At 43.2% G+C, this 27,089-nt stretch overlaps 1 protein-coding gene across 2 annotated transcripts in view; it reads right to left on the reverse strand.

Moving 5' to 3' along the window:
- The window catches only part of alcama (activated leukocyte cell adhesion molecule a), a 136,460-nt gene that overhangs the window by 16,496 nt on the left and 92,875 nt on the right, over positions 1-27,089 (reverse strand). For both annotated transcript variants that reach the window (XM_079283404.1, XM_079283403.1), the window contains exons 7-12: positions 17,347-17,471; positions 16,799-16,931; positions 6,096-6,208; positions 4,619-4,742; positions 4,309-4,430; positions 3,357-3,486 (exon numbers count right to left, since the gene is read on the reverse strand). In XM_079283404.1, coding sequence (XP_079139530.1) covers positions 3,357-3,486; positions 4,309-4,430; positions 4,619-4,742; positions 6,096-6,208; positions 16,799-16,931; positions 17,347-17,471 — 747 coding nt within the window. The remainder of the gene's footprint in view (positions 1-3,356; positions 3,487-4,308; positions 4,431-4,618; positions 4,743-6,095; positions 6,209-16,798; positions 16,932-17,346; positions 17,472-27,089) is intronic.

Raw genomic sequence — 27,089 nt, forward strand, 5'->3', positions numbered from 1 at the left:
GGCGCAACAAGAGAAAGAGCATTACCACAGACAGAGAGAGAGAAGGAGGAGAGACAAGAGAAAGAGCATTACCACAGACAGACAGAGAGGAGGAGGCGCAACAAGAGAAAGAGCATTACCACAGACAGAGAGAGAGAAGGAGAGACAAGAGAAAGAGCATTACCACAGACAGAGAGAAGGAGGACAGACAAGAGAAAGAGCATTACCACAGACAGAGAGAGAGAAGGAGGAGAGACAAGAGAAAGAGCATTACCACAGCAGACAGAGAGGAGGAGGCGCAACAAGAGAAAGAGCATTACCACAGACAGACAGAGAGAAGGAGGAGAGACAAGAGAAAGACCATTACCACAGACAGACAGAGAGAAGGAGGAGAGACAAGAGAAAGAGCATTACCACAGACAGACAGAGAGAGAAGGAGAGACAAGAGAAAGAGCATTACCACAGACAGACAGAGAGAAGGAGAGACAAGAGAAAGAGCATTACCACAGACAGACAGAGAGAAGGAGGCGCAACAAGAGAAAGAGCATTACCACAGACAGACAGAGAGGAGGAGGCGCAACAAGAGAAAGAGCATTACCACAGACAGACAGAGAGGAGGAGGCGCAACAAGAGAAAGAGCATTACCACAGACAGACAGAGAGAAGGAGGAGAGACAAGAGAAAGAGCATTACCACAGACAGACAGAGAGAGAAGGAGAGACAAGAGAAAGAGCATTACCAGACAGACAGAGAGGAGGAGGCGCAACAAGAGAAAGAGCATTACCACAGATAGACAGAGAGAAGGAGGAGAGACAAGAGAAAGAGCATTACCACAGCAGACAGAGAGAAGGAGGCGCAACAAGAGAAAGAGCATTACCACAGCAGACAGAGAGAAGGAGGCGCAACAAGAGAAAGAGCATTACCACAGACAGACAGAGAGGAGGAGAGACAAGAGAAAGAGCATCACCACAGACAGACAGAGAGGAGGAGAGACAAGAGAAAGAGCATTACCACAGACAGACAGAGAGAGGAGGAGAGACAAGAGAAAGAGCATTACCACAGACAGAGAGAGAGAGGAGGAGAGACAAGAGAAAGAGCATTACCACAGACAGACAGAGAGAGGAGGAGAGACAAGAGAAAGAGCATTACCACAGACAGACAGAGAGGAGGAGGAGAGACAAGAGAAAGAGCATTACCACAGACAGACAGAGAGAAGGAGGCGCAACAAGAGAAAGAGCATTACCACAGACAGACAGAGAGGAGGAGGAGAGACAAGAGAAAGAGCATTACCACAGACAGACAGAGAGAAGGAGGCGCAACAAGAGAAAGAGCATTACCACAGACAGACAGAGAGAAGGAGGCGCAACAAGAGAAAGAGCATTACCACAGACAGAGAGAGAGAGGAGGAGAGACAAGAGAAAGAGCATTACCACAGACAGACAGAGAGGAGGAGAGACAAGAGAAAGAGCATTACCACAGACGGACAGAGAGGAGGAGAGACAAGAGAAAGAGCATTACCACAGACAGACAGAGAGGAGGAGAGACAAGATAAAGAGCATTACCACAGACAGACAGAGAGGAGGAGAGACAAGAGAAAGAGCATTACCACAGACGGACAGAGAGGAGGAGAGACAAGAGAAAGAGCATTACCACAGACAGACAGAGAGGAGGAGAGACAAGATAAAGAGCATTACCACAGACAGACAGAGAGGAGGAGAGACAAGAGAAAGAGCATTACCACAGACAGACAGAGAGAAGGAGAGACAAGAGAAAGAGCATTACCACAGACAGAGAGAGAGAAGGAGGGGAGACAAGAGAAAGAGCATTACCACAGACAGAGAGAGAGGAGGAGAGACAAGAGAAAGAGCATTACCACAGACAGAGAGAGGAGGAGAGACAAGAGAAAGAGCATTACCACAGACAGAGAGAGAGGAGGAGAGACAAGAGAAAGAGCATTACCACAGACAGAGAGAGAGAAGGAGGAGAGACAAGAGAAAGAGCATTACCACAGACAGACAGAGAGAGAAGGAGCATACACAGCAATAAGCACAGAATGAATGCATGAGATGATCGCGCCGCAGCATTTAGCCTTTTCTTGTATTCCAGTACCCAGGGTAAGGCTTCTGTGTGACCATCATTTAAATGCTCCACGTAAGGGCTGCCCTAACCCTAACACTCAGCAAATAACTCATGTTGATAATATTATATTTCATATTCATCATATTGATATGAATTGCAGAAAATAGAACAAGTGATCTCAAAGAAAGGAGAAAACATATTCTGTACCAGTGTCTCCTGCATCCCCCCCCCCCCCACCACCATGGAACCATCCATCCATCCTCAATGCTCCCTGATGGGATTTCTTTGGTCTACTTTATAATGACAAAAAGTAAATGGACTCATTTGGGCTAAGGTATCCATTGGATACGAGTATGATGTAGTCTAAGTACATTTACATGTTGTCATGCCAACGTGGAATCCCAGTATTACAAGACTTCAAACATGTTCCTTTCTTCATGTAGTCGTGTGATGAACACAGAAATGAATACTCTAGCTATGTTGACAGCATCGTAGTGCTGCTCTGATGGGAGCAGAATGCTGCTGACCACAGTTCATCGCTTCTACTGCTGGCGTGTTCCACCAGAGATGGACTGAGTCTTGGGTTAGACAGGAGGTTCTATGTGTCAATAACTTTCATACCTCATATGTCTAATATCCAGATAGTACTAGTTCACTTTCTGTTTCTCACAACGTTGTTCTTAAACCTCATGCTTTCTTGCCAGTTGTACAAAAATTCTATACTTCCAATCCGATCCATAGATATCTTATATATCTATGTTATATATTTATAAAAGCGCTCACATGAACTTTATTCTTATGGTTTAGATTGAAGATGAAGATAAGAGAGCTCTCACATGAGAGGCTGTGGCTTGTTCAGATGTTGTCCTGTTTCATGCAACGCTTTATTGCAGTGTTATAAAAAAGCAGTCATTAATAAAAGTCACACTGGCAGCAACACAACCATCGAGTCACCAGCAGCTTTGTTTCCTACTGTGCACAGCTGCAGAAAATGTGAATGTCAACCAGATGACTGGCTGAGGAGAGCTGGCACATTTCTGTGATCTCATGCTGTACATCAGAGAGTGAAGCTTTACTTTATATTTGACCAACGTATCTCTCTCTATTTCCAAGTAATGCTGCCTAATTAGCCGGATTAGCCCATTGCATTAAATCAAAACAACAAAAGGCAGTACCACAGCGAAGCATGTGAAAATACATGATTTGTCTCTTCAATGGTGTATGACGTCAGTGTTCCACTACATAGAAGCATCACTGAGTAAAGCCAACTACCCAAACTGTCGACACGCGTTACCTTACCGGAGGAAACATTGATGGTCATGACATCTTCTCCCAGCTTGTTGCTGACGCTGCAGGTGACTGTCAGGTTGACCCTGGGGATCACAGAGATCTTATGGGTGGCCTTGCCGTTGGTGTAGGAGCTCTCCTCCTGGAGGCACAGCAAGAAACACAAACACAGGCTTCAAACATCTCACACACGTAGCATTCCTCCATTCTACAGGATCGTATGTAGACAGTGTGTTGCTCGACAGGGGTGAAACATGGGACGGTGGGAAGACACACACTGGAGGAAAACACTGCAAATGCAGACATCAGACTGGAGCGCTGGAGAGCAGTGAATGCTGCAAACGTATTCTGAATGGAGGGAAACACTTCCTCACCAAGAAAGCTGAACCAACAGAGACATGTTGCCTCGTTGTTAGAGCGCTACCATGAGGCCTGACCAGAACATCTCGATCAATACGATATTTACCAGAGTGGATCACGTTCTGAGGCTGAACCCACACGGGGAGGAGAGCTTGTCTCAGCTCCACCCTGTCAGAGAGATCGCTCTCAGGTTGACTTCTGCACTAACACAGCCTGAATGAAACAATACTGTACTTTCATGATGGAGCAACGGTGGAAAGGAGGGAAAGCTCAACAGGGGCTCTCTTTAGGGACAGGATCCTCAGAGAACACTGCACTGTTTGCTGTTGTGTTCAGCTTGTGAGCCGTCAAGGCAAAAAAACAACCACAGAGGAGGTTTGGAGTACTTTGCCACGTGTTCATTAGACTTCATGAAGATGAAGTCACGGAACTTTACAGGTGTGAGATCAAAATGAAGTTTAAAGATGGGTGTTAGGGGGGTAAGATGTGGGGAAGGGGCCATTACATTAACACTGCAGGCCCGATTTGGCATGGAGGCTGTTGTGATCCCATACAAGATGCTGCTGCTTTTTTTCTCCACTGAAGAAACTAAACACACACTTACATCTGTACTATTGACGCTCCATTGGAAGTTGGGTTCTGGTACACCCTCAGCCTCGCAGGTCAAAACCTTGGAATTGGCATCATCAGCGCGGTGTTTGGTTAGACTGCTGATCACAGGCTTTCCTGATGCAATACATAACAGCATGTTATGACCCTCAGCATTTCCCAGAAAAAAACATGTGAAAACAGGAGACAGCAGGCCTCCGTGGACCTTTTCAACAACAAGGAAAGAAGAAGGTGCGACTAATGTTCCATTCATTTTAGCCAGCAGAGGAAAGCAGTGTGACCATGACACACACACTCTCACTCACCTTCTACGATCAGCTCAAAGCTCTGATGTCGCGTGAGGCCAGTCATGGAAAGCTCACATACGTAGAGTCCTGCATCAGCATAGCTCAACCTGCTAAACAGCGGCTCCTTCAGGGCCTTTCCATTCTGAAAGCAAAACAAAACATCTGCAACTGTCATTTTCACTTATCTGGCCGACCAAGTACAGCCTGCACATATATGAACACAAGATGTCAGTTCCATCTGTTCATGTCATCTATCTCTACACCCACTTCTCCTGTTCAGAGCCACATGACTTTTTATTTCAGTGGAAATAAAGCAAATATTTCATCAACAGCTTTTTCTCGTGGTATTTGAAGATAGACTTAATTGACCACTAATGCTGCTAGAGTAGCAGCATTAGCTTTTGGTTTCAGATGGTTTTAGATGTACAGTAGTTTCCTGTTAAGAACACAGGCCCGATCACACCGAGACACAACAGGCGCACAGAAATGCCCCTTCAAAAGCGCAGCTTTTTACAGTGCTCTACATATGGACTTTAAAACGCTGTTTAAAAGCAGTCAAAACAGCGTTCTTTCATCTCAATAGTGAGCCCTCCTCCTTCTGGTCTGCATAGCCAGTAAACCCAACCTGCCAAGAGTAAAGCCAGACCACAGCAGTGCAAGTGTCTGCCGCTGTTGGATGTGATCTGTGATGTAAATTGCACAGGATTCAAAGAAATAAATTGTAATTTGCCTGAAATTACAATCTTTTGCTTGTAATAATCTAACTGTACACTGTTCTTGTTAGAGTTATAAGATATGATAGTATCTTATAACTAATAATAGTAGTGACTTTTACTATTCTAACGTTTTTTACTCTAGTAACATTTTTTTACATTTTAATGGATGTATTAAATATTAGCGTGTCTTAACAATTCCTATTTTTCAAATGTAAATACAGTGTAAATACAATTTGAATACTATATCCATGTTAAAACTGAAATGAAATACCTCGGGTCTAATGTCTATGTTCTGAACATCACATCCTAACAATGCTTGCAGAACTTGCACTGTTTGGTCTGCTTTACTCTCGATTCATTGGTTACGGGAACTTTGGGCTTCCTATGCAAAATACTCATTGTCATAATATATATATACATATGTATATATATATATATATATATATATATATAAATAATGGTGTTTTTGACTGCTTTTAAATGGCATATAAAGCAATGTCTAAAAAGTCCATCTGTAGAGCGGCGTAAAAAGCGTGTGAAAAGAGGCGTTTAATGGTACTTTCGGCTTTCCATACCCACAAAACGGGGCACAAGTAGGCTACTGGAAAACAATTGTGATCAGCTGCAGAATCGATCAGCCCTTCTTTAAATGCAGTGTTATGTGTTTAGGGTGAGCTCTCTTTCAGAAACAGTGTAGAATAAATGGATTTACACAACCATCCAGCTCATTTACCAGCTCTGCATCACTTCTCTCCCATCTCCCAAACTGGCACCATTACCTTCGTCCATGAAACTTTAGCATCACCCGAGGCGCTCTTCTCCATCGTCACGTACAAGGTGTCCCCTACGGCCTTCACAATCTTTCCAGTGGGAGTCAGACTCAGGTCCATGTCTGAGAAAACAAGACAGGAAGAGGATGGTTGTGTTGACTCCTATTGGTGAGCTGCCTCTTAAGTCACAAGGTCTACTTTCAGACCAGATCACGCACATCTGCCAAAAACACAGTTTACCAAAATCCAATAGATCAAACTACATTTATTTCGCTGATCCCTGTCACACAGGAACCTGGTTTAACCTGCTCAGGATCACATGGGAACCTGGTTTAACCTGATCCGGATCACATGGGAACCTGGTTTAACCTGCTCAGGATCACATGGGAACCTGGTTTAACCTGATCCGGATCACATGGGAACCTGGTTTAACCTGATCCGGATCACATGGGAACCTGGTTTAACCTGATCCGGATCACATGGGAACCTGGTTTAACCCGCTCAGGATCACATGGGAACCTGGTTTAACCCGCTCAGGATCACATGGGAACCTGGTATAACCCGCTCAGGATCACATGGGAACCTGGTTTAACCTGATCCGGATCACACGGGAAGCTGGTTTAACCTGATCCGGATCACATGGGAACCTGGTTTAACCTGATCCGGATCACACGGGAAGCTGGTTTAACCTGATCTGGATCACACGGGAACCTGGTTTAACCTGATCCGGATCACATGGGAACCTGGTGTTGGGGTCTGACCATATGGCTTCAACATGTGTTGTAGAACAAAGAGAGTCAGGCCTTCCATTTTGCAAGCAAAGGTTTCATCCTGATTCTGGTTTGATGAGAGCAAACCTCCTCTGAAGGAATTTCACATTAGGGTGTGAATTCCCCCCCCCCCAAAAACTATGGTTCCTGAAGTCACCTGAATGCACCGCTGCAATCTCATTGGCCGAGAGCCAAGACAGCACCAGGACCCCTGTGGTTCAGCCACCGTTCTACAAAACTGCCTGCAGCTCACACCTCAATGCTTTTCCCCTTCGACCTCCGTCGAGCTAGGGAGCACACGAACGCTTTGTCCACCGATCCCCTCCGGGATCGCAGGAGGCGCGCATCAACATTGCTTCTCCTTTTAACCAAAATCCTAGGTTTAACAGTTTATATTCGCTGGCCGAATTCACCAAACTGTCTATTTTATCTTGGTTCGCATCCACGAAGCGAACCCTTTGAATCCTGCAGAAGTGAAGAAGCAGACTTCTTCAGAACGAGAGACAGAGAACTTCCACTCCCCACTCTCCACCAAACGCCTCGTCTGCTCCGGCCATAAGGACGCGAAACTCCCTTATCCAGACGACAGCGACGCCTTCTCACCGAGAGAAACACGGCTTCCGACGCGGCTGCACAAGCCCACTGAAGCCCCGAAGAAACCCCCCCAGAAGACTCCCCTCAATCACCACGATTGAATCGTACCGTAAGGCAACAGAGTCTGGGCAGAGTTAGAGAGAGTTCATTTGTGTTTATTTTATCTTGTTTACGTGCTTAAGGTACTGTTCATTTTTATAACGTGGTGTATGCTTAATAATCGCAGACACTAACGATCGCTGAGATCGTAGGGGTTGTGTGTAAGTAGCGTGTATTCCATGCTACTGTGATCTGTGTTGAAACAGCCGAGTGAGATCGAAGCTGCGTCTCATCAGTTCAGGAGGTCAGAACCGCCGGCTGAGACAAAGAGTCGCTGTTCTCTCCCCTGGCTGAGAGAGCAATCTTCCGTACTCCTACGCGGCGCAGAGGATCGTAATCGCTTGTTTTATTTCATTTTGTTTGGGTTCCTTCCCCTTTTACTAACTCACACACACATATAGCTTTGAGCTAATCTAGCTACGTGCTGAACAGCTACTAGCACATGTAAACACCGGGTCTCCTGTTGGCTCTCCGCCATTTTGGGTCCCACGCATGAGAGACGTCACCATGTCCCAACTACGTCACACGTCACTGAGCTGTTCCCTCGCTCCCCCCCCCCTTTTTCTCACACACACACACACACACACACACACCCCCTCTTTTCAATAGTCTGTTGATTTTAGATAGCGTGCTCATGAATGTATAGTTGTTGTTAGTTTAGATATTAGTTGACTAGATCATTCGTATTAGAACTTAATAAACTATTATATTTTAAAGAGCAGCTGTCTGTGATTACTTTGTGAATGCGTATTGTGATAATAGCTGTATATGTGGTCTGTGCTCGAACTTAAACCTTCACTGTCACTCTGAATGTGTAATAGTACTCAGACTATTGACATGTGAGTGAACACTAATTATGAGACTTAGTTTTATCGTTTGGTTATTGGTCCCTGTTCGCAGGGTGGTGCCCCATTGTTATTAATAATCATTAATAATTGATTAATAATTAATACATCAATAATTCTATTGATGTCAATAATTCTATTGATCTCAATAATTTAGTTTCTGAGATGCTGATAACCCAAACACGCTCCTTTAGACACTGGTTTAACCTGATCCGGATCACATGGGAACCTGGTTTAACCTGATCCAGATCACATGGGAACCTGGTTTAACCTGATCCGGATCACACGGGAACCTGGTTTAACCTGATCCGGATCACACGGGAACCTGGTTTAACCTGATCCGGATCACATGGGAACCTGGTTTAACCTGATCCGCATCACATGGGAACCTGGTTTAACCTCATCCGGATCACATGGGAACCTGGTTTAACCTGATCCGCATCACATGGGAACCTGGTTTAACCTGATCCGGATCACATGGGAACCTGGTTTAACCTGATCCGGATCACATGGGAACCTGGTTTAACCTGCTCAGGATCACATGGGAACCTGGTTTAACCTGCTCAGGATCACATGGAACCTGGTTTAACCTGATCCGGATCACATGGGAACCTGGTTTAACCTGCTCAGGATCACATGGAACCTGGTTTAACCTGATCCGCATCACATGGGAACCTGGTTTAACCTGATCCGGATCACATGGGAACCTGGTTTAACCTGATCCGCATCACATGGGAACCTGGTTTAACCTCATCCGGATCACATGGGAACCTGGTTTAACCTGATCCGCATCACATGGGAACCTGGTTTAACCTGATCCGGATCACATGGGAACCTGGTTTAACCTGATCCGGATCACATGGGAACCTGGTTTAACCTGCTCAGGATCACATGGGAACCTGGTTTAACCTGCTCAGGATCACATGGAACCTGGTTTAACCTGATCCGGATCACATGGGAACCTGGTTTAACCTGCTCAGGATCACATGGGAACCTGGTTTAACCTGATCCAGATCAAACTGAATATAGGTCGATTGTACATCACTTAAGTATGGTTAAAATAAAACACATGGCTGTTCAAGGACACCTCCTGAATTGATTTGCGAGTAAGTGCTAACCAAGCTGGGGATGTTATAGATCTTAATAAATCTTTTTGTCAAAAATGTCCATGCCAACAATCAATGTATCTACTTACAAGTACTGTGTATATCAAAGCTTGATATATCTCATTCCTCTGTGCAATAAAGCTCCATTGTCCAAAATGTATTAAAAACACATCAGAGAGCCACACTGTCGACATGTTCCTTCATCACTGTCATTTATTTTAGACTCAATCTCACAAACACTGTCCTGCTGACCCAAATACACCATTCAGATCACTAAATGTGGATTCATCCGCCTCGGAAAATAGTCTGCTAAACTTCTGAAATAGTTTATGTTGACATAATTCTGCAGGGAGACCTGGCTCAAATGTCACAATCCCATATTGGTGAACCCAATTACGTGGCTCACTGGGTAGAGAGGGTCGTCCGGCAACCTCAAGGTCGGCAGTTTGATCCTTGGCTGCTACGTGTCCTGTGCCTCAGTGTCCCTGAGCAAGACACTGAACCCCTAACTGCTCCCCGGGTGCTTCTCAGGAGCCCACTGCTCCCAATAATATGGGGATAGGTTAAATATGACGACTCTCATAAAATAAATGTCGTTAGTTGGAGGATGGTATGTTTTCCACAAAACATCTTTAAATTAGTTTTAACGTTTTGGCTTTGGCATTGTGGTGCAATCAGGTGTTGGTGGCAGATTAATGTCACTTAAATAACATTCAAAGTTGCGTGAGCTGATGCGTGTCTGAGTGTAACTCTCACGAGACGGTGCGAGACCCAAGATGGCGGCCCCCAGCTGCTAGACTACTATCGAAACAAACTTTCTCATCGGACTTAAACCTCTTTCTTTTCCCCTTCACCCAGTATATATTCCACTCAAAACTGGACTACAATATCAATCAAACTGGATCATCTGGAAGAATACATTGACGAGTGCTTCAACCGAATCTACATCATGGAAGAGGACAATACGGGCGATACCGAAGAAACACCCACTTCATACAGCAAAAGACCCCGTACTGTTTCAACTCCATCTACTTCACCAAAACCTCCATGTTGCTCCGAGGTAAGTGACATACTCATGTCCATTGAAAATAAACTTTCCGGCTTTGACTCCAGACTCTCGCTTATCGAAGTCCTACACCGGGGATTCCAGGCTCTGCGCCACAGCCTGGAATTCAGTCAGAACCAAATCGACTCACTCAGGACAACAAGTCACTTCATCATTCTGTCAAAACGATAACCACCCAGCTCACCTCTGTTACTGCAGACAACAAAGCTATGAAAGAAACCATCCTGGATCTACAAGCACGTAGTATGAGAGACAATCTAGTTTTCACCGGCATGACCGAACAAACTACAGAAGACCCCGAAAAATCAATCAAAGAATTCATGTCCAAACAACTCAAACTATCCGCAGAGACCGTCAACAACATCACATTCCACCGCGTACACCGTCTGGGACCAAGGAACAACAATAACCGACCACGGCCAATCATCGCTAAGTTTGAACACTACAAACAAAAAGATCAGGTCAGGCAACAAGGCAGGCAGCTCAAAGGAACGGACTACGGACTCAACGATCAATATCCAAAATAAATCATGCAACGACGCAAAGTTTTGTTTCCGTAAAAACATGATGAAAGAAGGAAAGAAAGCAACAATATCACTGGACAAATTATATATAGATGGACAATTGTACCGCGATAAGGACGTCACCCCCTGGCTTTTCTAGACTCCCCCGCTCTCTCTCTCTCGCTCTCCTGCTTCTACGGCTCCGCATACACACACACACACACATTCACATATGATAAACCCCCCTCCGTAGTTTAGGTATGCCCCTTTTCTTTTCTCCGCATTTGCACTGTTTCGATTATTATACTGTATAGTATTGCACCTACGTCTCAATGTGCCAGACAGTATGAAACCCTATCTGGACCACACACACCTTTGTACTTTTGTTTTGTGTATTGTTTTACTTACTTTCTTGTGTTCATGTTCCTATATGTGTTTGTTTTCCCCTGATTCAGTGTCTGCAGGTCCTGCTGTGTCATTCTCACACACACACACACACACACACACACACACTTATCAACATTAATGTTCAGTCTATATTAACCCAATCAACATGTCATCTATCAAATTCTTAACCTGGAATATCCGTGGAATTGGTTCTCAGGCAAAAAAAATAAGTTTTGAATCATCTGGCTAAACTGCAAGCAGATATATGCTTATTACAAGAAACACACCTCTCAGAATCAGATCACAACAAATTTAAATCACCACAATTCACTCACTCATTCTCGGCTCACTATAACTCAAAAAAAAGAGGAGTATGTATTTTAATTAACAAAAAAGTTTCTTTTGTCCATAATTCCACCATCACCGATCCTGAAGGCCGTTTTATCATTATAAACATATCCATCAACAATAGTCCAGTCACAATCTGTCATGTTTATGGCCCAAACACCGATGACCCATCCTTTTTTCGTAATTTTTTTTTATCCTTCTCAAACATCTGTAACTGCCCAGTCATAATAGGAGGTGATTTCAACACAGTTATCGACCCATCGGTGGACAGATCTAAAAATCAAAAAAATAAGCGTACCTGGCAATCCACAGACATGATAAAACAGTTCATGAGTGATTTTGGTCTTGCCGATATTTGGCGATTACAGCACCCAAACTCAAGAGAATACTCATTCTTCTCACCAGTTCACCACTCATACTCACGCATTGACTTCTTCCTCAACAGCAATTCAATCATATCTAATATTTCAGACTCGAAGATCCATCCTATCATTATTAGCGACCATGCTCCCGTAACATTTATTTGGAACAGAGTTACCCTACATAAACCTATCACTAGATGGCGCTTCAATACATCTCTTCTCAAAGACCCTCAGTTTGATAGTCTTATTTAAAAAGAGTGAGCGTCCTTCTTAGAAATAAATGATTCCCCAGAGTCATCACCAACCCTTCTGTGGGAAACATGGAAAGCAGTTTTTAGAGGAATAATCATCTCATTCTCTGTTTACAAAAAAAAGAAAGAAAAACAACAAGAAGCTGAACTGGAACAACAAATCAACCGACTCGAAACCATTAATGCAAGTAACCCAACAACGGAAACCCAGAACGAATTAAGAAAGTACAAATTCCAAATGAATGAAATTATAAATAATAAAACTCAATTCCTCATACACAGACTTAGACAAGAACATTTTCACCACAGCAATAAATCCGGTAAATATCTGACAAATCAAATTAAACGAAATAAAGAAAAAACAACAATCTCAATCATCAAGGACTCTGCAGGGAAGCCCACAAATTCACCCGATGAAATAAATAAAATCTTCAGAAGTTTTTATGCCAATCTATATTCATCTAAAAATAACCCAAATCAAGAAGACATCAATTCATTTCTCAACAGCATTGATTTACCACAGCTTAACAAAGAACAAATCAACATACTTGACTCACCATTAACACAGGACGAACGTTTTACTGCCCTCAATCTTATGCCCAATAGCAAAGCACCAGGTCCCGATGGCTTCCCAGCTGAGTTCTATCAACACTTCTGGTTCATTCTAGCTCCACTCTTTAACAAAATGATAACTGAAATAAAACAAAATTTGCAATTTCCAGCCAACATGAATACAGCCAGTATATCACTCCTCCTCAAACCAAACAAAGATCCAACTCTTCCTTCTCGTTACCGTCCCATTTCTCTTGTCAATGTAGATATTAAAATCATCACTAAGGCATTAACTCACAGATTAGACAAAGTCACTCCATCCATAATTCATCCAGATCAAACCGGCTTTATCAAAGGTAGACATTCATCCACTAACACACGCAGACTGTTTAATTTAATCAATTACTCATCATTACAACAAACTGGTACCATCATAGCCTCCTTGGATGCAGAAAAAGCCTTCGACAGAGTAAACTGGACATTTCTCACAAGCACATTACAAAGATTGGGTTTTGGGGAATCATTTATTAACTGGCTTAAAATTCTATATACTTCACCGTCAGCCACTGTCATCACTAATGGACAAACCTCACAAAGCTTCACACTGCACAGGGGGACTAGGCAAGGATGCCCACTCTCTCCCTCACTTTTCACCATTTTCATTGAACCGTTAGCTGCAGCTATTCGTCAGAACATCTACATGAAAGGAATTCAAACACTCAACACCCATCACAAGATCAGTCTCTATGCAGATGATATATTGCTCTTCCTACAAAACCCCTACTCATCACTACAGGAAACTATTAGTCATGGAATCATTCTCTAATATCTCAGACTACTCCATTAACTGGAGTAAATCATCCATCCTTCCATTAGATAGTAACAGTTGGGATGGGGCAGCCCATACACCACCTATCTCTTTCTGCACAGGTGCCATCACGTATTTGGGAATACATACAGGCTGTCAGAGCTGTTCACACTCAACTTCACTCCATTACTTAAAACAATAAATGACGACCTCCTCCGCTGGATGAATCTACCACTATCACTCATGGGCAGAATAGCTACAGTTAAAATGACAATACTTCCTACAATAAATTATCTATTCACAATGATACCATCTCAACCCACCCACTCCTGGTTCAAGTCGCTTGACTCAATCGTTACTCAATTCTACTGGAAAAATAAAACACCAAGAATTAAACTGGCCACTCTACAAAAACCAAAAACATAAGGACTTGAAGCTCCACATTTTTTTCACTACTCTCTAGCAAATAAACTTCAGTACATTCTTAAATGGATCAACCCCAGCCAATCAGACAACACATGGTTAGATATAGAACAGACAGTTTGTAAGGACATTCAGATTTCTGACCTACCATTTTTAAGCCAATCTATCAAACGCCATCCTTGTTTCAATATACTAACAATAGCAGAAACTCTGACAGCCTGGTGGAAATTCCACAAAATCACAAACATCACTTTTGCACCTTCAAATTTTACTCCCATATGGAACAATCCTGATTTTCTAAGTCACAAGACACCTCTAAATCTCCACACATGGTCCGCTAAAGGCATCACTCATCTGAAACACATCTTCAATAATAACACCATGGTTTCATTCCCCCACTTGGTTCAGAAGTACGGCATCAGGAGCAATCAATGTTTGGAATATCTGCAACTCAAATCATCCGTTCAATCCAAACTTAACATTAAGGCCACTAACCTAGAATTACCCCCCTCAACCTCAGAATTAAGTAATATCCCCTCTTCAAAAAAGTTAATCTCAAAAATATGTAGAGTAATATCACAGTCTGACAAAACATCATCCATACCATCAAGAAGATGGGAATCAGACCTATCCATCACTCCTGATGCTGATTTCTGGAACCAAATCTGCAATAATATCTACTTCATGACTAAAATGCCAATTTACAACTAATACAGTATAAAATACTTCACAGAATTCATTACACCGGGCAAAAAATGTTTCAAATGGGATTCACGTCAGATATCTGTCCACATTGCACTCAAAACAGCCCGGATAGCTATGTTCATGCCACCTGGCACTGCACACCAGTTAATCACTTTTGGGAAGAAATAACTGAGTCACTGTCTGTCTTCCTGGGCTGCCTCGTCCCTTTATCCCCTTCACTGTGTTGAATAGGAGACATCTCAACAATACATCTGAGGAAAACAAACCGCAAATTACTCCTTGTGGCCCTAACTATCGCCAAGAAAACTATCCTCATGAACTGGAAATCAAGGAATAACACACACATCGCACACTGGAGAAACTTAATGATAGAGTATATTTCAATGGAAAATCTAACCTCATCCATCATATACAATACAACAGAACACCATTCCACCTGGTCATCCCTCACTATGTTTCTGCAAACGTGACACCACCCATTCTATTAATGTTGAAATATGTATAGTATATATATATTTTCTTTGTGTATTTCTTTTACTATTGTTGATTTGTTTTGTTTTTCTTGCCGGACAACCAATTGAAACCCACGTACATGCATACATGAACATCCATATGCACACATACTTACCTGTTTTTCATTTTTTATTTATTTTTGGGTTTGGTTTTTTAAATTTATTATTATTATATATATTTTTTTTTTCCTCCATCTCAAAAGGCTCAAGGACATTCTCTCACACACACACGCACACACACACACACACACACACTGACAATATGATATTTGCTGGCTTTTATCCCACTGTTCTTGTCATCCTCTTGTTGTTATGTCTATGTATTGTCTTAATATTGTCTTGTGTCTTTCAATAAAAGATTTATAAAACAAACAAAAAAAACAAAATAACATTCAAATCAGTCTTGTGAACAAATAACTATTTAACCATGATGAGGTAATAATTATAAATGTGTGTTTGAAGTAAAACGTACATATCACTCAACCTGTGCGGTTTAAGTCTACTTGCGTTTCTTCTTTCTGTGAATGAAGATGAAGCTGATTTTAAACTGCAGAATATATGAGTATTGTTATGAAAACTAGCATATGTAGAAAAAATCATGTGATACTAAGAGGTGGTAAATGTTTAGCTGCTAGCTGGCAGAGGACATTTACACACACACACATACACACACACACACACACACACACACACACACACACACACACACACTTAAACATAGAGAGCCACTGTAATCGTTCTTCAGTGTAGAAGTTGGGAGCTTCTTTGGTTAAGATGTGTGAAATGCACTGAAGCTGCAATATGGGACCAGGAGCAGGGGCTTATTCTTTATTACAATGATGGGGCCCATCTGAAGTGAAGGCTGGAAACATACACCTGAGAAGAAGGGAATAATTACTTGAGGGAGTGCTGGTGGATGGTTGGAGGGAAAAACAGCTTTTGAGTTGCCTGAGCTCCTCGCCCACCCAAACACTTTTGCTCACTCTATGTCAGAAATGTCAAATGAGTTCTCCTCCTTCCAGCCTGGCACTCAGTGATCTGCCTCCCTGCCAGGCTGGGCTCAATTTGATTACCATTACCCTGATACCATGACTCTATTTACAGTGAATAAGAGCGCCTTGTTATTTATAGGAAGGAAATACATTTGAATCAAGGAGGGGCCGCAGTGGCTCAGTGGGTAGAACGAGTTGTTTAATCAAATTTCATTTATGTACATGCATGTATATGATGATTGTAATACAAGTGTAAGAGTGTGGGGGAGCATTGGAGGAGAAGCCGTGGCTCCAGGCAAAGCCAAAGCGAGGACAACTGCTGGAGGTTTTTGTCTTGTCCCTTATTGTGGTACAAAATGCTCAGCTCTGCATATATCACGAGTACTCACAGCTAACAACGATACTTTGGGAGGCCTCCATTTTCTCGTTGTCAACCAGGGAGCATTTGTATTCACCCCCGGCTTCTCTGCTGATGGCGGACAAAGTGTAGGTGTCCGAATTTTCCACCAGCATTTTCTGGCCCTGGTGGAGAGAGAAGAGCAGGACGAGGGAGAGGAGAGATGCACTGTTAGCTTATGTCATTCTGCTATAATATCAGGAAATGAGAAAGAAAGGAAGACAGAAGGAAGACGGAAGGAAGACGGAAGGAAGACGGAAGACAGAAGGAAGACAGGAGGAAGATAGGAGGAAGACAGGAGGAAGACAGGACGAAGACAGGAGGAAGACAGAAGGAAGACAGACGGAAGACAGGAGGAAGACAGAAGGAAGACAGAAGGAAGACAGGGCGCATTTCTTGTTGAGATCCACTTCATGAATTGAAATGAATTACTCTTACCTAAGTCAAATCGATGTCGGGCTTTTAAAATAACTATAGCAAGTACAACACTAGAAATTTAACCATCATCACCAAATTCTTGAAGTTTGAGCTCCGACTGACCTTGATGTGGAAGTAAAAGGAGCTGGGTGGAGGGTTGCCATCAGCGTGGCACTTCAGCGTCACGTTATCTCCTTCTACAATGGGTCCCTTGGACATTGTTTGGAGGCTCACCTTCTCTGATGGATCTGAGGGGTTCAGAGGGCAATTGAGGGAAAAGAGAAGAAGCATGCGTATCAAAGCTTCACAGACAATACATAAATCTGTTTCACACTGGATCAATTCAACCGTCAAGCAGCACAGATACATACAACAATCAAATAATCTTCCATCACATTTCAAAGGTGACCCTCTCAGTCCTCTGATCAGCCAAGTGTGGAGACCACCCAGGTTCTGAACAGTAAGGTCGATGCATAAATGCCTTAAAGTTGCATTCTTTCTTATAGCCAGCAGGGGGAGAGCTCTCTGGTTACGTAGAAGTCTATGATAAAATGTCTCCAAACCAATGGGTGATGTCACAATGACTATGTCCACTACCTACTACATCCACTTCATATATACAGTCTATGAGACCACACTACTTACACAGGACTAAACTGGGAAAAAACAGTCACCTCAGTAGCGTACAAATTGGAACCCCATGAACTTGCTACTGCATTCCAAGATCCCTCCTTTCATTTATTGATCAGAGCTTCCCATTCCATCTGCTCTTCAAAAGTTCAGGGATGTGCTTCTGAGCATAAAATGTGCACTGCCTTGAAATCCCCAAACCTTGAAATCCTGAAAAATCCTTGAGCCAGTGGCGGGCCGTCAGGGCCTGCAAGGCCTTCTCTGCTGGCCTAAACAGCATCACAAAGCTATATCTATTTTATAATTTAATCATTTTTCTTAAATACACTACATGTATTATAATTTATAAAAATATTTTTCCCATTATCTTATGTTCTCATTGCACAGCTCCTGTCTTCCTCAGTTGCTCTTGTTGGGGTCTGACCATATGGCTTCGGGATGTGCTGTGGACGGAGAGAGTCAGGCCTTGACTTTTTCAAGCAAGGGTTTCATCCTGATTTGTAGTTTGATAAGAGCAAAGGAATTTCACACTCGGGTGTGAATTCCCCCCCCCCAAGGAAACCATGGTAACCGCTGCAATCTCATTGGCCGAAGGCCAAGAGAACCCAGGACCCCTGTGGTTCAACCACTGTTCTATAAAACTGTCTGCTGCCCCCACCTCATGGCTTTTTCCCTTCGACCTCCGTCGAACAGGGAGCACACACAACGCTCTCTTCGCCTGGACCTTCGTCCTGGACGCATGAAGACACATCGGCCTCTCCTCCCCGCCTCCAGCACGACGGAGGCCACGAGGACGCAACGGCCTTCTCCCCTCCTCAAACCCTGACAGGTCACGAGCCATTTCGCTGGACGAAACGACAGTGTTCCACTTTGAGTACGGCTCCACTCAGCCCGCGAGACGAATCCGCATCCGCGATCCGTTCTCTGCTTTTTGTTTCTTTTTCTTTTGTGCACAAACCGGCACAGAGGAGCCCGACGAAGCCTCGCTCCTCTCGTGACCGAGGATTCCCGGTAAGACGCGCAGACGCGTCGTCTCATCCGAAGTTAACTGTCCTCCCTGCAGCGAGTACAGATCGGACCTGCGTTTGCTCCAGAGCCACGCCAACGGACCGAAGCCGCACCAGCAAAAGCCGTGCGACACACAGCGCCCGCTACCAGCCGCGCTGCAAGCAGCCCCCCCCCCCCTTCCTCTCGAAGAAAAAGGACAACTTTGCCACACTTCCACGTTGCAACGAAGCATCGACAAGTAAGATTCTTGGCATTTGGGCATAGCTTAGCTTAAATTAACTTAAATTTAATTCAGGCCATTCATTTATATGTTGATATTCCCGTGTTTTTGTGTGTTTAAGTTACTGTCGCGTGATATTGAGATATTGCGCAATCATTACGGAACAGAGAAGTTCCGCTGTATTTGTGTATCAACTATGACTGTTTGCTTGGGATTTATTTGATTTCTTTTCATTTGTTTTATTACACTTCGTGTAGTATTCTCTCCTCATTAAATCAGCTCTGTGAGTGAAGTGTGGAATCTCGGCTATCGTACATAACTGCTGGCAGTTCTACCGACAACGGCACGTTGTGTACGATACGGCCACTTCCCCATTCTCACTACAACGCGGACCGCACGCAGAAGTTTGATTCATGACCCCCACCTTTTTCTCTTTCCTCCTCTCACGTAACACACACAGCTCCTAGCTCTACCCCTGGGGAACCCCGTTGAAACGATCGCCTCACAACACACGTGCTGCATCGGCACACGTGATTACATACAGCAGTCTCACCGCCATTTTGTCCGAGTCACTCGACTCCGCCATCTTTGTAGTTTCTAGCTGTAGTTCTTAAGGCCCCTCCCCTTTTGGCCAGCGTCACTCGACGCCGCCATCTTTGTAGTCTCTAGCTGTAGCTGTAAGACTCTTCTTCCTTTTCACCCACAGACCCACACACACACATACACACACACCCACAGACATACACCCTCATCCATTTTATTCATTCTTTAGTTTAGGCATATAAAATTGTATGATAACGTTTGTTGGTTGCAATATTAATTGATCTGATCATTTATTATTTTGATTTAATAAACTCTGTTATACTTTAAGGAGCAGTCGTCTGTGATTACTGGTGCATATGTATTTGATAAGACTGTATGTAGTAGCCTGTGCTCGAACTTAAAACCTTCACTGTCACTGAATGTATAGTCATACGCAGACTATTGACATTATGAGTGACTACTAATTATGAGACTTAGTTTTATCGTTTGGTTATTGGTCCCTGTTCGCAGGGTGGTGCCCCGTTTTTATTAATAATCATTAATAATTGTTACATACATCAATAATTCTATTGATGTCAAGAATTCAGTTTCTTAAATGCTGATAACCCAAACACGCTCCTTTAGTTCCCAACACTCTGCTTCCAGTGCAGCTTGTTTTAAGTAGAGCTTTTATCCAATCAGATCTCACCTCTGTGTCTCTAGGTAAGAAGAGAGGCCCGAGGCCTGCATACTCACAAGTGAATCCATGTGCACTTTAAGTGAATGGGGACGATATTGTTGATTGTCATAGTGTTCAACCAATCACATCTTTAGTTTGATATGTTGGGTGTATTCTTTGACGTGCCAGAGCTGCTAGCTGGCCTACAAGTACGTGATTGGTCAGTGGGCTAGCCTGACATGTGTTTGGCGGTGACAATCCCAAAATCTGCTGCCTCTGTCGAGCGGACATTTTTAGCCCTCAAACGCATTAAAACCTATTCAAGAAATACAACTAGGGAGGCTCGACTGTCTTCACGAGCGTCCATTAGTGATGTCACGGATCACGGCTCGATCCGTGATCTGTTCGGATCAGCCCTCACGGTTCGGATCACTCGTGAACCGCGGATCAATCGAGTATTTTAATTTTTTTTACAGTGTAATCATCACAGTGTGTAATAAAGTTCAACTGCTGCTGTTCCTTTTCAAGTAACAAGTCCCCGAATATCAATGCAGAGTGTCAGTGAACAGATATAAAGCAGTAGTGTTCACGTGAACGGAGCAGGTTAGAAGCATTTAACGGTGAAGTCATGGCGAGCGGAGGAACGTCAGAAGCCGCGGCGTCATTTAAGTCGCAAGTTTGGGACCATTTTGTCTTCCCTGTAACGTATAATGACGGATGAGGGTGGTGGACGAAACCGTTACGGTATGTAGGCGTTATTTAAAGAGAAAGACACAGGACAACAGCAAAACATCGGCATGTCCACACATATGAAGAGACACCATCCCGTCTGTCAGCGACGGGGACACTCCGGTGTAGAAAACAAAGGATTTCTAAATCTGGTTAAAATGCTTGAGCCACGCTACGAAATCCACTCACACCCACTCAGTGTGAAGCTGTTCCAGACCTCTACGAGAAGGAAAAGACTGTAGAGATTGCTTTCACCACGGCGGAGTGATTCTTAGTCCGGCGCTGTAGACACGCCCCCTCTGTGAGAGTCACACACACACCTGGGGCAGGTGCTGTAGACACGCCCCCTCTGTGAGAGTCACACACACACACCTGGTTCAGGTGCTGACAGAAGTATCAGAGTGAAGCTAGACAGGCCCAATAATATTCCAGTCACCACAGAAACGTCTACCCTCTCCTCAGAGAATGGAGATATTCTCATCTTTTTGAAAATAATGTCACAGTAATGGTAAACATTATTGTGTATTTGAATGGCATAACCTGACAGGAAGTAAACATAGACCCAAGTTGTTGCTGAGCAGTTCAGTTCAGTGTAAACAGTGGAAGCTCACTGGCTGTTTCTTTCTTTTAGTATTGATGAAAGGACGAGGATATCAACAGACCTCATGTTGCACTTAAACTTAACAGAATTCTTGAATGTATTATTTTTATTTATTTATTTCATTTTGTTTCAAATTGGACATCTTCAATATTTTTGTTTTCATGTAAGACTATAGCCCAAAGTTCTTTGCTTTAAGTGTTCTTGAAGTTCGTTAATGGAAAGCAGTTATATTTGACTCCTCCCCTTTTCTTTGTTGAGCCGAAAAATGATCCGAACCGTGACTCCTGAACCGTGATCCGAACCGAACCGTGAGGTTTGTGATCCGTTGCACCCCTACCGTCCATGAATGGAGAAGGACTTCTTACTGGAACTAAAACGCATGGATGTACTGAACAACCGTGAGATTAAACTCTTTGTTAACAAAGAAAGGAGGACGCACTTTGTCTTTAAATAGTGAACAGCAGCTCTGGTAAGTTAAATGCGTTTGTTTTTACATCTGCAGTAGCTTTAATAGGCTTGTTTATATATTATTATTTGTACAACTTGTTTTTGTGAAGATTTTTGTTTGGTTTTATATGTGAGAGGAACTATTGTTACATCCAATGTTGCTCTGGGGACATATTTGGCAGGTGGCATTGTTGGCAACTTGGCGACTTTCTCGCTAAATCTGGCGACTTTCCAAACCCTCATGGAGACTTTTTTTTGTCAAAAGCTACTAACGACAAATCTAGCGACTTGTTCTGGTGTTAATGGAGAATTTTCTGGTGTTTTGACGTTAAAGCATGTACGTTCTGCATTGTCGTGAACGAGCAGCGAGAGCTGCCATGAGCCCCTCCGCCGCCGCCCACAGAAGTCTCGCTCTGCAGTCAGAGCAAAGAGGAGACGCACTCTCGGCAGTTAGTGTATCTACAGGTGTTGGCTTCATTTTTACACGAAACAAATAACAACCGTAGTTGTGTTTCAGCTGCAGGACAGCAGTGAAGGCCCAAGTATTACATGCACCCACCACTGCCTTTAGCCAGGTTCAGTCTGCACATTGTTCACTTCGTTGCCATTATGTGCAGCTTCCAGAGCCTTGTGATAAACCGCCTCCCACAACAAGTTGTTCAATCCTACAGTCCATGTTCTCAACCAACTATCTCAAGAAAAGTCATCCACACGCCAAAAGTATGGGGTCAGATCAGTCTCAATAATGCACACAGAAAGACTCACAAATGCACACAGAAAGACTCACAAATACAAACAGAAAGACTCACAAATGCAAACAGAAAGACTCACAAATGCAAACAGAAAGACTCACAAATATATTCGATTTACAAATGCACACAGAGACTCACAAATGCACACAGAAGGATTTACAAATAAATTTGACACACAAATGCTGGCAGAACGATGCACAAATACATTCCAGTGCACACATTAATAAATTACGATTTATATAAATGTAAAAAGAAAATCACAAATATATTTCTGCATTTGTATGTATTTCTGAGTGGATTTTTTCTATTTGTTTGTGGATTTGTATGTAATTGTTTGTGGATCACACTGCATTTCTTTGTGGATCGCTACACATTTATTTGTGGGTTTTTTGAGACTCTTCTGACATCGCTGGATTCGCAAATGCGTTTTTTTCAACATTTTAATTGTCAACCAATCACATGAGCGCAGCTCCCCCCTCCCCTCCCCCCCGCACGAGGCTGCTAGCGTTAGAGTTGCGCAAAATGGCATTTTTCTTCTTATGTCCCTTTTCTATGAAGTACAGAATTCTTCTTGAATGCATTTATATCAAATTCAGCTGGCCATTACGCTGTCTGTCACCACAAAGTAAATGAATACGTGTTATATTATATGCAGTCTATTGTAGCTAGATGTCTTGCAGTGTCCGAGTTTTTTGTTTTACTCATGACGACTATGTGGCCACACTGAAGGTGTCTTGGAAGAGTCCCCTATTTCAGAGCTTAAATTTCTCTTTACAAGTTATATGATCAAACAAGAATTACTGCCGGGGATCGGTTGTATGCTTCCACCAACTCAAGTTTCACTTTAGATCCTGAGTCTATCCAAAATATCATCACATCATCATTTTTATCCTATCAGACATTTGCATCGAAGTGTCATAATTAGCATGCCTACAAAAAGTAGTCACCCCTCTTGGATGTTTCATCCTTTTATTGCTTTTATACATGAAAACATGCTCAATATAATTTGGCTTTTTTGACAAGAATTTGCAAAAAAAAACCCTCTTTAATATCAAAGTGAAAACAGATTCTTTACAAAATAATCTAAATTAATTCTAAATATATAAGGTAAAGTAAATATTGCATAAGTATTCACCCCATTCACCCCCTTCAGGTCAGTATTTAGTAAATGCACCTTTGGCTGCAATCACAGCACTGAGTGCGTGTGTGGATGTGTCTCACTCAGGCTGGCACATCTGGACACTAAGATGTTTCTCTATTCTTCTTATCAACAGCTCAAGCTCTGTCAGGTTGCTCTGGGATCGGGCGTGAACAGCTCTTCTGGATTGGATTGAGGTCTGGACTTTGACTTCCACTCCAGAACATTCACCTTGTTGTCTTTGAACCATTCTGTGGAGCTTTTGCTGTATGCTTGGGCTCGTTGTCTTGCTGGAGAATAAATCTTCTCCCAAGTCGTAGTTCTCTTGCAGACTGAGTCAGATTATCCTCCAGGATTTGGCGATATCTTTCTGCATTCATGTTCCCCTCTACCTTTACAAGCCTTCCAGGGCCTGCTGCTGAGGAGCATCCCCAGAGCCCCAGAGCACGATGCTGCCACCACCATGCTGCACGCTGGACATGGTGTGTTTGTGCTGATGTGCAGTGTTTGGAGTTCAAACATAGCGTCTAGTCTGATGGACAAAAAGCTCAATGTTTGTCTCAGACCAAATAACCTTCTTCCAGTTGACCGTGGAGTCTCCCACATGCCTTTGGGTGGATTCTTTATACAGTGGCTTTCTCTTTGCCATTCTCCCATACAGCTTCGACTGGTGAAGAACCCGGGCAACAGTTGTTGTATGTACAGTCTCTCCCATCTGAGCCACTGAAGCTTTGAACTCCTTCAGAGTGGTCCTAGGTGTCTTGGTGTTCTCCCTCATCAGTCCTCTTCTTGCCCAGGTCACTCAGTTTGTGAGGACGGCCAGCTCTAGGAGATGTAAGCAAGTGCCATACTCCTTCCATGTCTGAATGATGGACTGAACTGAACTCTGTGGGATGTCCAGTAAGTTGGAAATATTTGTGTAGCATCTCCTGACTTGTACTTTTCAATGATCTTTTCTCTGAGTTGCTTGGAATGTTATTTTGTCTTCATGTTGCAATTGTAGCATGAATACTGATGAACCAGAGACTGGATCTCCCAGACACAGGTGTGTTTATACGACAATCACTTGACACACATCAACTGCACTCAGGTGATCTCCATCTCACTACTTGTGACACTGCTGCATCAACTAGCTGGACTTCTGTTAAGTTAGGTCAGTCACTTTAAGGGGCTGAATACTTATGCAATCATTTACTTTACCGTATATATTTTTAATTAATTGACATTAGTTTGTAAAAATCAGTTTTCACTTTGACATGAAAGAAGCTTTTTTTTGCAAATTCTTGACAAAAAAAACAAATTATACTGACCATGATTTCATGTATAAAAGCAACAAAAGGGGAAAACATCCAAGGGGGGTGAATACTTGTTATAGGCACTGTACATTATACAGTGTTATACAGAGTTATAGAGTGACTTTGACCTTCGGCCACTAAAATCAGTTCATCCTTGAATCCAGGTGGATGTTTGTGCTAAATTTGAAGACATTTCCTCAGGCGTTCCTGAAATATGGTGTTCATGAGACGGAAACAGACAACCCAAAAACACAATTTAAAATGATTATGCCTCTGGCCCCGGCTGTTGCTGAGGCATAACGAAAGTCATTCTAATGGTGCTACTGTTCTAATGCTGCGTTCACACCGGTCGATTTTTTGACGCGCGTCGAGATTACATACAAAGTCTATGCACAGACGCGATGAGACTGGCGCGCCGCGATTTTGCGATGGCGCGTTGGACGCGTTTTTGCGTTGGACGCCGCAAAATCGCCAACGCGCGAGTTGAAATTTTTCAACTTCTGCGAAATAATCCCGTGACGCTGTGGCGCGCTAGCCTATCAGCGTTGAGTTGCTCCCCCTGTCATCACTGACTTCCTGCCGTTGTTGAATCAGGAAATAAATCCTGTAGCCGTCTGTGTTCACCCAGAGCTCTACGATACCTCATATCAACAGAGACCGGACCAAACTATGTGTATACATGTGTGTGTGTAAACCAAACGGTACAAACAATGAATAAACGCTGCCGTATTTACGTCTACATGACGTTATTGAGTGCTGGTGGAGCTGCTACGATGTTAGCATAGCCTAGCACCGATCCATCAGAGCTCCATTGAGAAGACAAGTAGCCTACAAATCGGCATCATTATGTAGTTATTTCGGAGTCCCTTTTTGTCGGAGAAGACAAGTACAAATCGGCATCATTATGTAGTTATTTCGGAGTCCCTTTTTGTCGGTTTATTGCCGTTGAATCACAGCCAAATCAGTTTATGTTGTGTTCCTACAGCTGTAGTAAACAGCGACCGGTGGCTTGCTAGACAGTGAATACAGCTCGATGAAATCCACGGAGCTCCTCTGAACAATATTATGAACCAGACATGACGGTGTTTGGCATTCCGACGTTTGAGGGACTTCCACAACACGTACAAAGCAGCAATTGTCCTTATTCCTTTCACGGTTGAAAGCGGAAAGAAATGACGGCCAGGTGAACGGCTTCCAGTCGATAAACCACGCCCCCTCTCCGGCGCTACGCGATTTTGCGGCGTTTGGTGTGAACACGACCGGCGGCGCGTTGGACGCGATTTTGCAGTGCGTCAAAAAATCAACGCGACCGGTGTGAACGCAGCATAAGGCAGATTCAGACTGCATCTTCATTAAACATCTCACAGGTGGACTAGCAAGGTTCCTCCTCTATAAAACTGATTTGGCTAATCAGAGCAGTTTGCAGCATTAAAACAGGAATGTCACCACTCACAACAGTTCCCACATCTGAATTAAGGGAGCTGCTATCGTCAGCCTATGAGAGGATTTCATTCTGTTCATTCAATTTAACTAATTAAACTCAGACTTTAGCTGCATTAATCAGAAAGAAGCTTGAGGAGCATTTTTCTTGTGTTGAATCATGGTGTGTTTTGTTTGTGAATCATTTACAGGGAAGTGTATCTAATGCATTTCAGACATTCAGCTGTTGACAGTGAGTGTGCTCGAATCGTCATTGTCTTCCTCAAGAGCATGCTAACATTCATGGACACAACTTGATAGACTGCTTTTAATAGGATGGTTGTAGCCACTTCTTCAACAAATAATACATTAAGGAGGAATGGAAGTGTTTATCTGTTACTGAACTTGGAATATTGGTTGAAGAAA

Source organism: Melanostigma gelatinosum, assembly GCF_949748355.1.
Source record: "Melanostigma gelatinosum genome assembly, chromosome: 14".
Classification (NCBI taxonomy): Eukaryota; Metazoa; Chordata; class Actinopteri; order Perciformes; family Zoarcidae; genus Melanostigma; species Melanostigma gelatinosum.